Consider the following 12,712-nt stretch of genomic DNA (forward strand, 5'->3'; position numbering starts at 1 on the left):
GAAAATTTTAGGCAATATAAATAATGAAACACAATTTTAACATCTGGCGTTCTAACCACAACATTTTTGCCCACCCTATAAATCTTGATAGGCCTTCTACTAAGCAAGCAGGCATCACATGAGAGGAATAACACTTTTCACATCATGTCCTGATGACGCCAACTAGTGGTAAAACTCAGGTCAAGAAGAGTCTGGTGCGTGTTGGAACATCATAAATGAAAGGGTATTTATGTAAAAAGTAATGTGTTTTATAATCGGTCACTTTTCATTACAGTCAAAACAGTTCAAATTCAAACAAAGTTTCAAATAATCAAAAAACTTATTTTTTAATCTTCAAAATATAGGCCAGTGTTGTGAGTACGACCAATATCAGCTGAAAATGAAGAAGCGATTTAGAATTATTAAGTTATCTGATTTTTCACACATACCTGTAATAATATCGTGATATAAGCATGGGATTTTAAAATATTTCTGTGCCACACAAGATCCCTACTCAAGGCATCCAAACATCCTTTGAAAAAAGTGTTGTTTGAGGTACATACGGCCTGAAACATAATGTAAAATCGATGAAGGGGTATCACAAATAAAACGAAACGGCAATTCTCAAACTTCAATATCAAGAGAAGCTATTGAAACCAATGACATGTAAGATTTCTTATCATTTCAGAGAGCAAAATCCGATTTCGACCTGCTAAATATGTTTTCGAAATCTTTCGGATACCACAACGGATTGGTCATTCACAATTTCCATAGTTCAAATGAAAAAATTTTGTTTGAAATATTGTACATGTACATAACTCACATTACTGCAACAGGAATTGGGTAACTGCATACCATGTTTTGACCAATCAAGGTAGCTGTTGACTCCACAACATTCTAATTGCCGCTGGGTCTTATCCCAAGCGTTTTTGTGGGAAATGCTGGCATTTATTTTCAAAAAAGAAGAATGGACTGATTGGTTCAGGTGTTCATTTTCTATACTGTTCACCAATATTGAAGGGCTGAGATCAATTTTCAAACTGTACATGAATCCTAGGATTGCACCAGTTACGAGCAGTATTGTCGAAAGTGTGATCAAAAATATCAACTGAAATGCAATAAAAATATATTAAAAATCTCTTTAACAGTCGAAAAAAAACCGTGGGTCGGGCTACCTATCGGGCGCGTCCCCAGGTGGCGGATAGGGGAACGGTCAGGGGACTGGAGGCCTTGTCTGGGAAGCCAATGTGGTCATACGGACGGGGTCGCTGGACTCCTGGTCAGTGGCAGAAATAAGTAGGGTGAGGAGTACTAAAACCCCCCAAAAGCCTCTGCAAAACATGCCACCGTGGACCAGCCTTCCCAAGCTAAGGTGTAAGGAATCGTGCCGATAGCTGAATGGTCGCAGGATTATATGCGGTCACGAACGATCCCCTTGGGGAAATGAGCGAAACCTCATTGTAATCAGCCTATCTCTGGTAATGCGGGGCTCTGCCAGAGGTGACCAACTCTTCCCTTGCTACTCGTGGAAACACACATGAATGAAACAACACAAAAACAGAAAAAACAAAAACCAATCCCGAGGATGGACAGAAGTTCTCAACTCAATCTAAGGCGGTGGCTGGGGGTGAACAGAAATGTCCACCCCAATCTACCTCTTGGAATGAGGCTGGACATAGCAGATCACCGCCAACAGCAAGGGCACTTTTTGCGGCGGCCACCAAGAGCTCCGCCTTGAATAAAGGCAAGTAACCGGCTGCCCCTGCAGGAAAGCTCCCTCACATGTGCACCTCCACGGAGGGAACCCCAAGAAGGTTGAAGAAGCCGCGCGATGACAGTAATATCGCTGCACCTTCCAAAACCTTCGCGGAGGCCACCGTGAGACACCTCAAGGTTGCCAAAGAGAGTGTATGTTTGGCGAGTCTTGGCCTACACCTGCCAATATAAAGGAGGAGGAGATATCTCCTAGTGACCTGTTCACCTTCCTGGAAAGGACAGGATGGACAATGACCTAGGAGGACAACTCCTCGGGAGGATATATGATGGAATCGGCCGATACTTGATGAAAATCCATAACTAACGTATTCTAAAAACACTTGATTGTGTGGTTTTCACTAAACAGTGAAAAACATACTCAATGAAAAACAGAAAATTATGTTATATAAGAGTTTAGTAGAGCACCATCTGAAATATGGTATAATTGGTTGGGGTGGAGTGTCGAAAACTCATCTACATTCCCTTGAGGTTATGCATGAGAGATTTATCAGATGTATCCTACGGAAAGGATACGACTACCCTACCCACCCACACAGCTGTTTTCATAAATATTACTGCTGTAGAGCATAAAAACAAAAAAGAATTAACTATTTATCACCATAAATATGCTACATAGTATCGTCATACTCATGCTCAAATCAGTTGGGCAGAAATCCTACCGGTATTTAGGACCAGAACTCTACAGTTTTCTTCCTGAAAATTTAAGAAGCGAATCAAATCTCAATAACTTTATGACAAAGATTAAACTATTTGTCAAGAATATACCACGAGCAGAGATACATACACAAATATAATAATAAATACTTACTTTCACGATTGCGGAAGTAAGTATTTTCACTCATCCCCATGACCTACATTGCCGGTTATTTTTCCAGCTTTTAGCATTCGTCGTCAATCAATTCAGTACTTTTCGCTGATCGTTATTGTACCCATTGACTCAGAGTATGCATTTCGCGGTTTTGCATCACACAGCAAAAGAGCTTATGGTTTGCACTGTAGTCATATGAATATGGAATACGAATTATGAAAATCTGTATCTATAGAGTAGAGAGGGTGAGTGTGAGCCCACAGAACTTAGGCCACACATAACCCATTGTACATCCTCCCAAGGAGTTGTCCTCCAAGATCATCGTCCATCCTGTCCTTTCCAGGAAAGTGGACAGGTCAGTGGGAGACATCTCCTTTATATCGGAAGGTGTAGGCCAAGACTATCCGAACACACACTCTCGTATTGATGATAACTCCGGGCACTCGCATAGGACATGCCTGACAGTCTCATCTTCCTGTTCACACATCCTGCATAGAGGTGTGTCCACTAGCCCCATATTATGGAGGTGGTTCCTTAGTTGACAGTGGCCAGTCAAAAATCCTACTGTTAAGCGTAGATTTTTCCTGGTCATCGCCAGATATTTCTTCGGCGCCAGCTTCCCAGGGTCGCCCAAGGTGATCCTGGCAAAATTGCATCCTTTGATTCCATACCATCTCTTTAGGGATTGAGCATGGATGTGGGTAGTTCCGCAATTGTCGAAGTCATCAGGCCGTAGGTGCCACTGGGTCCTAAAATTCTTTAATCCACCTTAGGATAATGTTATTATCTACCGAGTCTATGGCTATATCTTGGTGACACTCTAAGTACTAGCCCTGAGGCTACACGTTGTCTGTTCGAGGCTTTTAGGGCTTGTCTGATGTCAGTGCATATTGTTATGTTTTTGCCAGAAATTCCTTTCCTGGTTATTTCTTTTGTGGCGATTGAGATACCAGCCAGTTCTGTTTGGACCACGCTGGTATTTTTTCCCATTCCCCACTTAATCCTTAGGCTTAGTGATCTAGATTACACTCCACATCCTGAGCCTTCTTTGGTTATGAGAAGCGTGATATGTCGCCTCCCTCATTTTAAAATCTACCCCATTTGCAACCTCATATTTATATGAACTACGGTCAACATTGAAGGACAGCACATAGTCAACAGTAACCTTTAGTGATGTAATATTATCAAGTAACACGTCGTATCAAATATCATAGGATGATAAATTTTGACCCTTGAAACATTTTGAGGCTTGAAAAAAACACTATATATGAGATGGTCGTTTTCACTGTACTTAGTAGAAAGTTTTTTTGGCAATGAATTGGGCTGTATTTATTTTCGTGCATAGGGACTAATTCTGCCAAACTTCATTTTTGTCATTATTTAGTTATTTTCCTGTGACAGAACGCTCTAGTATATGAACTAGTGGCTATTCTATTTTTTTATTTTGCCCCGTTGCGTCATACCAGAAGCGAATAGAAAATGAGCGGCCACGCAGTATGATAGTAGCCCCCGAGAACAGTATTAATTTGGTAAGTAATGATTTCCCGAATTCAGAACCTCGGTCACTTTTATTTTAACCTAGATTATTTTCGGTCTGAATATTCATATCAGTTTTTAACGGGATAAATAGTGCTTCCAAAAACTTTCAAAAATAGTGAGATCTTTTAGACTGTTTACGTAATACTACTGCAACACATACTAACTAAAGCAAAAGTCTGTTATTGGAAAAAAAGTGCAACTTACCAGAAGTAATAATCGAAAAATATTCTTTTTGTTATGAATCGAAGCAGCTATGTAGCTCGTCGGGATACCCAGAATGCCTGCCGGCAGAGTGAAATATGGGACGTCCGTCTTGATATCCACCAAATAGAAATATGGGAATTTCCTCACTAAGGACCAGATCGATAGGCATATCAAAATCATACTGGAACTCTATAAAATAGGTACTTAAACAGATGTCTTTTATGTACTTTCACCTTGTGAAAATTGACAATTACAATTTTCAAGTTTCAACACGCCAAAGAAATAAAAAACATCGTTTCGAAAGGTGTGAAATTGAATATTTGAAGTACTATTTTCTTAAATATTTATCACTGTGTATTGTATAACCCAAAAAAATCATTGAATAACTACATGGCGCAGTCAGTAGGATTTTGAATGTCACTGATGAAAACAAAAGCATTTGAACTTATCAAGATATAACTTAATAAGACTAAAGATGTTGTGGAATATATTGCAAATGTCTACTTCGAATATCAAAATGGGGTTATTGTAGAACTCCAGCTCCAGCTGGCATTGTGGATTCTAGTGTGGGAATAGTGGTTGGTGCCTTTCCCAAAAAATCGACTGATTGCTAGCTCTGGTCAATCAGCAATCCCGGAAAAGAATGTAGAACCAATAATGGAAATTTCACAAAATATTCATGGGTTCTTTCATGGATTGGTTTTTTGACAGTTTCAATACAATTCAAACAGACATACACGGACTATTAAAAATTCTTCGAAATGAGAGGCTGCTGAGGTCTATCCCCAGATAATTAAAAAAAGCATATGGACACTGCTGAGAGCCATTTGTGAAAATAAAAACATTATTGTTTCAGTCCATATAAAATTTAATATCCAGCGATTCAAATCCAACGTGAATCGCTACTTTCGCACAAGCCTCAAGGACTTTCCTTAGAGCGCCTTAGGGACTTTCCTGTAGTGCTTGTGTTCTTCCTTGAAAAAAACATATAGTAAGGGGGCATACTCGAAGACTAAAGGTTAATGGACTGACATTGCAGACACAATTGCAGACCGGTTTCAGGCTATTTAGCCACTCGTCAATGCAAGGTAGTGTCCCTCATCAACATGATTTCCCATAAATTAAATTCAAATTCCTTTCAGAGTATCATTCTTCGAACTAAGCTGAAGCTAACGACAAACAACATATTTGTCATCGCCCATCTGCCAAAATTCCTCGTATAAGGATAAACATTTTCACATATGTATAGTATTTTTTGTCCTTTATACGAGGAATTTGGGCGATTCGGATGAGCAGTTGGTTACCTCGTTCACGGACAGATGGGGCGATAACAAATATGTTGTTTGTCGTTCGTTTCAGCCTACTTCGAGAAATGATTCTCTGAAAGGAATTCGATATTCAACTATGGAAAATCCTCGACTTCATGTTGATGATACCCTGAGGAGAAGTCAAATATCCCGAAACCGGTCTGCAATTGTGTCTGTTCCGATGATTGAAAATCTATTTCAATAATTGAAAATCGATTCCGACAGTTGTATCGCCAACAACATATGCAGGAATATCTTATGTAAAGAATATTGCACTGGCACCTGTCGAATATAATACAACACTCTTGTGGTATAAGCCAGGGGAGTAGTTTTCTGATGAGTATCAGTCAATTAACCTATAGTGTAGGTGAGTTGTGACTGGCCTGAACGAATTGTTCATTTTGATAATCCATATAGAATCATTATATAATCTCACCAATGTAAAAGATGTAGTAATGAATATTACTGGAGTTTTTTTCCCAATACCAAACCGTTATTTTAACATCTCGACACATGTTTTGAACACCAAACCGTTATTTTAACACCTCTACACGTGTTTTGATCACCGAGTGATCAGCTCCAAGAGGAAGATTGAGTTTAATCTTCCTCTTGAAGAAGATCACTTGGTGATGGAAATGCGTGTTGAGGTGTTAAAATAACAGTTTGGTGTTAGGAAAAACTCCAGTAATATTCATCGGTGTATAGAGTACAAAATTATCTATTGATTAGTGTCTACCACGACACAGTGAAATAAATATTTATTGAGATATGAAGCTACAAAAACACATGACATTAAAACGAATTTTATACTAATACGATTGTGTACATACCATTAAGTGTTTTGTGAAAGGATTTGAGAATGGGAACAAATTTGATTCTACTGAGACGTCATTCAAAAAAAGGAATTGAAAGTCTTAAAAGGCCGGGTATATGACCAAGAAATTTCATTGGTGAGGTAGTTGATTGTTACTACTTCAATCCTAGTTCGAGAACTATTACTGCATTCATTATATGAACTTGAATTAACCTAGCAAATCTTACCAAACAGAGAACTGATATGAAACAGAGTAAAAAACAAGTCTCATTAACGTTTCTTCCGCTCTCGCTCTGGGGAACCACTAAGGTATTATTTTTCTTCCATTTGACATTCCAAGGCATTTCCCAGGATTCAGCTGAATGTGTTTTCTTCAACATTTTATGATATTCGTTGCAGAACTTAGATTTCAATAATCAGATCAAAAATGAGGTGACATATAGTCAAAGTGACGGACAAGCTGAAACTGACAGGAGTACTTTACCACTGAGTGCAGTAAAAAAATTAGCTATATGGAATGAATAATGCATAACTTGCAAAGCTCGATTGTGAATCCCATCAGGCTGCAAAGCTTGCAGCCTGATTGCAAGCTTTGCAGCCTGATGGGATGGGATTTTCGAAGTATTTGTTTCGAAATAATTTTTTTTTCGTGTAATTCAATGTTTATATGAAAGTAGCTGTTTCAGGAGAACTTTCTTTCAGTTTGTGTCTGAAAGTTACTTCTTTGCATGATCTACACATCCATGTATAGAGTTACTTATTTTCAAATTGATTACTTCCTTCCTTTCTTTGGAAGATTCCCTCATTTTTTTTTTGTATCAAGATGGAGTAGTAAAAAGCCAAAAACTTTCTTTCCCAGAGAGTACAACTTATTAGTATCTATTTTTTTTCTGAAACTCAAACCACCATACCTTATATGAAAAATGCCAGAATTTGAGTTCGGTGTATTACGTTGGATATGCGATATCAAACGACATGAGTAGATTTAACCCATTCGTAACATAAAGTAATAATTTTGTAAATGATTTGTGTGCTTCATCTTGTAGTGTTACCCAGATTGGTGCTGAAAAAATAATGAAGCAAGTGTCTTATTCCAAAATATCGGATGACCGCCACTGACGACGGCACTGTTCAATGTACAACTTTTCAAATGTAGGAAGAACTTTCTTAATTCCGTTATGACCCCGCCCACTAGATGTGCACTCGTTAAAAGAAGGCTGAGAGCGAGAAAGAGAGAGAATTCTCAAGTCTCTTCCTAGATTTGGCAAGCTGTCAGTGAAATTTCATCTCTTTCATATTATACTATATTTCGTAGTAATCCTGTGATGTTAGTTCTATAACGAATGTTTGGAATACAAACTGAAAATAGCTAAGTTATAACCTTGATTTTTGCAAACATCTTTTAGAGATAAGTAATTTCTTTGCTTTCCATGAAAATACGATCCCCAAGCAAATTTTCATCTATCTCAAGTGTTTAGCTTTTTGTTCACCTTTTTGTCACAAGTTTATCGTGATTGATAACAAATATTGGCTTTGATCTCGAAATAGTACACGGTCATCTTTTGCTCTCAACAGAATCGAAGATAACGAGTTTATTTATTTCAGATTTATTTCAGAAACAAAAATCAACATGTATGTGTATAATCAGTGAAGCTCTCGAATGAGTGTGAATGGGTTATTTGTGTCCATTAGCGAAGATGACATATTTGTAAATTTGTGATATATCATATAATACCTACTACTTTCCTAAAAATGGATTCTAGTAAAAAGTTTGTCAATCCCTCGCCAGAAATTAAAGCAAATGTTTTATCGAAAATATTTTTTTGGTGAGTAAGATTTACAATCTACATTCATTCACAGTGTATTTACAAATTTGCCGGTCTGCAAGATAACTATGTCATCTGCGTATGCAATTGTTTAGAATCTATTTTTGTTAAGGTGATTAATTAGGGTATCCAGAACTATGTTCCAAAGAAGGGGTGACAAGACCCCTCCCTGTGGACATCTCCTCATGACCAGTCCTTTCACTGTGATGTCTTCTACATTAATACTTATTGCTCTACTGGAGCATCTGGAGTATCCATTCTCCCACTACCAGGGGTACATTTCTGGAGTGTAGTTGCTGGGTAATTGTTGGAAAGGTTGTTTTATCAAACGCTCTCTCGATATCTAGGAATATACTCAGGGTGGATTCTTTGTTGTCCATTGATCTCTCGATTCTGCCAACCACATGGTGAAGGGCCGAATCAGTAGACTTTCCCGGAGTATCTCTCTGTATCTGTAGAGTAGGGAGGGTGAGTGTAAGCCCACGCACTTAGGCCACATGTGACCCATTGTACATCCTCCCGAGGAGTTGTCCTCCTAGGTCATTGTTCATCCTATCCTTTTCAGGAAGGTGGACAGGTCGCTGGGAGACATCTCCTTTATTTCGGCAGGTGTAGGCCAAGACTCGCCGAACACACACTCTCTTATTAACGATAACTCCGAGCACTCGCACAGGACATGCCTGACAGTCTCATCTTCCTGTTCACACATCCTGTATAGAGGTGTGTCTACTAGCCCCATATTATGGAGGTGTTTCCTTAGTTGACAGTGGCCAGTCAGAAATCCTACTGCAAGGCGTAGATTTTTCCTGGTCATCGCCAGATATTTCTTCGGCGCCAGCTTCCCAGGGTCGCCCAAGTTGATCCTGGCAAGATTACATCCTTTGATTTCATCCCATCTCTTTAAGGATTGAGCATGGGTGTAACATTTGACTAGTTCCGCTATTGTCGAAGTCATCAGGCCGTGGGTGCCACTGGGTCCCAAAATTCTTAGTCCAGCCGCTTCCTTGGCTAAAGAGTCGGCAATGCGATTACCTTTACTCTTGTCGTGCCCTTTAACCCACCTCAGGATAACGTTATTATCTATCGAGGCTTTGGCTAAATCTTGGTGGCACTCTAGTACTAGCCCTGAGGTAACACGCTGTCTGTTCAAGGCTAATAGTGCTTGTCTGCTATCAGTGCAGATTGTTATATTTTTGCCAGAAATTCCTTTCTTGGTTATTTCTTTTGTGGCGATTGAGATGCCAGCCAGTTCTGTTCGGACCACGCTGGTATTTCTTCCCATTCCCCACTTAATGCTTAGGCTTAGTGACCTGGAGTACACTCCACATCCTGAGCCTTCTTTGGTTTTTGAGCCGTCTGTATAAATCCGTATTGCATTTGTAGCATCTGACTCTGTGTTCTGATTAAGTTGTATTTTGTAGGGTTTATTAAACACAAACTTGGGTTCAATTGCATCACTTGTTGCCTGCAGCAGAGGTTGCGCAGTGAGCACTTCCCGCCATAGGCTCAGCCTCAATTGACCCATTCCTACTTCGAGGTTTACACCAGCCGTGCGCAATCGTACCATGGCCATTAACGCAACCTCCTTAACGTACAGATCCAGAGGGGCCAGACTCGTGATTAATTCCATTGCCGCGGTTGGTGTTGTTCTCATGGCTCCTGTGATGTTTAAACAGGCCATTCGCTGTATTTGATATAATTTTTGGATGGCCGTTGCTTGTAGAACTTTCGGTCCCCATGCAATGACTCCATACGTTAACATAGGTCTTATTATTGCAGTGTAGATCCAGGCGACCACACGGGGTGAAAGACCTCATGCGCGTCCCACTGTCCTCCGACATTGCTCATAAGCCACGTATGCTATTTTTGCTCTACTCTGTGGATGAGAGTTCCATGTTAGCTTCTTGTCGAGGATAGTACCAAGGTATTTCACCTCTTCAGAGAAGTTTAGTTTGCTTTTGAAGATTTCGGGAGGTTTTAAGCCCGTGTTTCTACCCCACGTTTCTATTAATTTGAGCCCATCCTGCGCTCTATCGCACAGTGTGTTTACAAATTTGCCGGTCTCCAAGATAAGTATGTCATATGCGTATGCAATTGTGTAGAATCCATTTTTGTTAAGGTGATTAATTAGGGTATCCAGAACTATGTTCCAGAGAAGGGGTAATAAGACCCCTCCCTGTGGACATCCCCTCATGACCAGTCCTCTCACTGTGATGTCTCCTACATTAATACTTATTGCTCTGCTAGAGGGCATCTGGAGTATCCATTCTCCCACTACCAGGGGTACATTTCTGGAGTGTAGTTGCTGGGTAATTGTTGGAAAGTTTGTTTTATCAAACGCTCCCTCGATATCTATGAATATACCCATGGTGGATTCTTTGTTGTCCATTGATCTCTCGATTCTGCCAAACACATGGTGAAGGGCCGAATCAGTAGACCTTCTCGGAGTATATGCATACTGATTTGGATGAAGTGGGTTGTGAACAAGTACTTTATCTCTTATGTACCGCTCACATAGCCTCTCCATGGTTTTTAAGAAAAACGATGTGAGACTAATTGGTCGGAATGAATAATTGGTTTCGCTATACAGTAGCTTTTTCAAGCATAAACTAAAAGGTACTTCTAAATTACAACCATTTTATACTCTAACCTTTTACCTACCCGTATTTCTAATTTCGAATGAATGCATTTACCTGAAAAGGGCGGGTATATCAATAAATTTTTCGAAAGTACCATGAATATACCTAGCTATTTAACTAATTAACAGATTCAATAATGGAGAATTATTCAATTCAGTTTGATCGTTCATAACATATTGAGAGTTTTTGAATTTGTTAGTTTCCATACTCTTCAACAGGTTAACTTTGAAACCTTTATTCTGGAAATGGTGGTGCTAGTATTCATGGTTGAACTCGTGTCTCTCTGTGATTAAATGAGTGGCATATGTGGAATTTATTTTTCCAGTCTGGAAACTATATACTTGTGTTCCTTTGTGCGGGCTTTGAACGTTCTTCCAGTTTGACGTATATAAAACATCGGTTATAACCCACATGATAATTTATACACTCTTGATTGTTCTGAAACTGAACTTTTATCTTTGTTATTCTTAATGTGCATGCCAAAGTTGTTGTTGGTTTTGAAAGCAATATTTACCTACACCTTTGTTTCGAAGAAAATCTGAAATATTTATAGTGGGTTGGGCTAAGTAGGTTAAGGTTCTATAACTTTTATCCTCTTCTCTTCTAATTGTGTAAACTTCTTTTAAGGCTTGACTGTATAACTTTTTTGATAATAAAGAATGAATTAGACTGTTATCGTAATCATTGTTGACGCCTATTTGTTTTATTATATTCTGTTCTTTATTGAAATTCGGCTCTGACAAGGGTACATTTATCAGTCTGTGGAGCATACTGTTGAAAGCTGCTATCTAGTGCTGATACGGGTGGGTGGACGAATTATGAATGATAATATCTGGTATGTGCCGGTTTACGATAAATTGAAAAATTATGTTTGTTGTTAACTTTTGTTATTGTCAAGTCCAGAACTGGACTGGATATATATCTAATAGCTGATAGAAGAGACCTACAAACACGAGAAGCTCCTATAATTGGTGCTATTTTTCCTCACGCCAGATAAATGATAGAGAGGATACGATCTTAGCAAACCTCCTTCAGATCCTGGTAATAGTCTCACGAATATCTAGCCACCAAACGCAAACAATGATTTGAAGCATTGCGAATATCGGATACCATGTGAGTGCAACAAATCCGTATTAACAAGCGAGGAGAAAGTAGTAAATTTGAAATGGAAAAACAGTCCTCAAGTATCAAGAACCACGAAGAGTGGAGAATGAAAAGTGATCCTGAAAACATGCTTGGCAGGAACACCTGGTATACAGATGGGTAGAAAACCGAATATGGAACGGGATCTGAAATTTATTTTGTGCCTATTCGGTCAGTACACAACAGTATTCTAGGCCTAGACTGAAGTGTATGCAATTTTCCAATTCGCAAGGAACATTGATTTGATGCCTCAACGAAATGGACGTTGCACTTGAGACACTGACGAACTCGAAAGTGACATCATGACCTAGGAATGCCGTGGCGAACCGAGAAAACTCTCGGACACGAATAGATTGACTATATAATGGATGCTAGGACCATTGGGAATCACAGGTGATGAAAAAACTCATATTAGTGCCAGATACGAATCATGAACGCCACTTATAGGCCCCGAACCAACTGTGGGGGAAGCAAAGTCTTTGGTGCGTAACCAGATCGGAAAGTGGATCTATAAGAAACATAAAGATTATTGGAGAAACATACCAGGGAACACACATGCGTAACCTCTATAAAGGGCCCGTCCATGAAGAGAAATGATGAACTGCTTTAACAAAGCAAGGATCGGCTGCAGGCTTGAAATATTTTATGCAAATGTGTGGCAGTGGATCATAGGAGGC

The 12,712-nt window shown here is 39.3% G+C and overlaps 2 protein-coding genes across 2 annotated transcripts in view; one reads left to right on the plus strand and one right to left on the minus strand.

The window, feature by feature from the left end:
• Nucleotides 1-232: 232 nt before the first annotated feature.
• LOC111510316 (tetraspanin-6) lies at nt 233-6,893 on the minus strand. The gene is made up of 5 exons (XM_023166220.2): nt 6,655-6,893; nt 4,307-4,495; nt 803-1,087; nt 429-545; nt 233-373 (listed from the first exon to the last, which is right to left on the minus strand). Exons 1-5 carry the CDS (start codon nt 6,805-6,807, stop codon nt 320-322), a joined length of 798 nt encoding a protein of 265 aa, XP_023021988.1. The 5' UTR covers nt 6,808-6,893; the 3' UTR covers nt 233-319.
• A 999-nt stretch (nt 6,894-7,892) lies between these two features.
• LOC111503007 (ATP-binding cassette sub-family C member 4) overlaps nt 7,893-12,712 on the plus strand; it is a 28,615-nt gene continuing 23,795 nt past the window's right edge. Inside the window, exon 1 of the mRNA XM_074183295.1 lies at nt 7,893-8,253. Within this exon, the coding sequence (XP_074039396.1) occupies nt 8,180-8,253 (74 nt within the window). The 5' untranslated portion in view covers nt 7,893-8,179. The remainder of the gene's footprint in view (nt 8,254-12,712) is intronic.

This window comes from Leptinotarsa decemlineata, unplaced genomic scaffold (genome assembly GCF_025532065.1).
Source record: "Leptinotarsa decemlineata unplaced genomic scaffold, Ldec_3_MD MMD2_tig00026336_RagTag_RagTag, whole genome shotgun sequence".
Taxonomy (NCBI): Eukaryota; Metazoa; Arthropoda; class Insecta; order Coleoptera; family Chrysomelidae; genus Leptinotarsa; species Leptinotarsa decemlineata.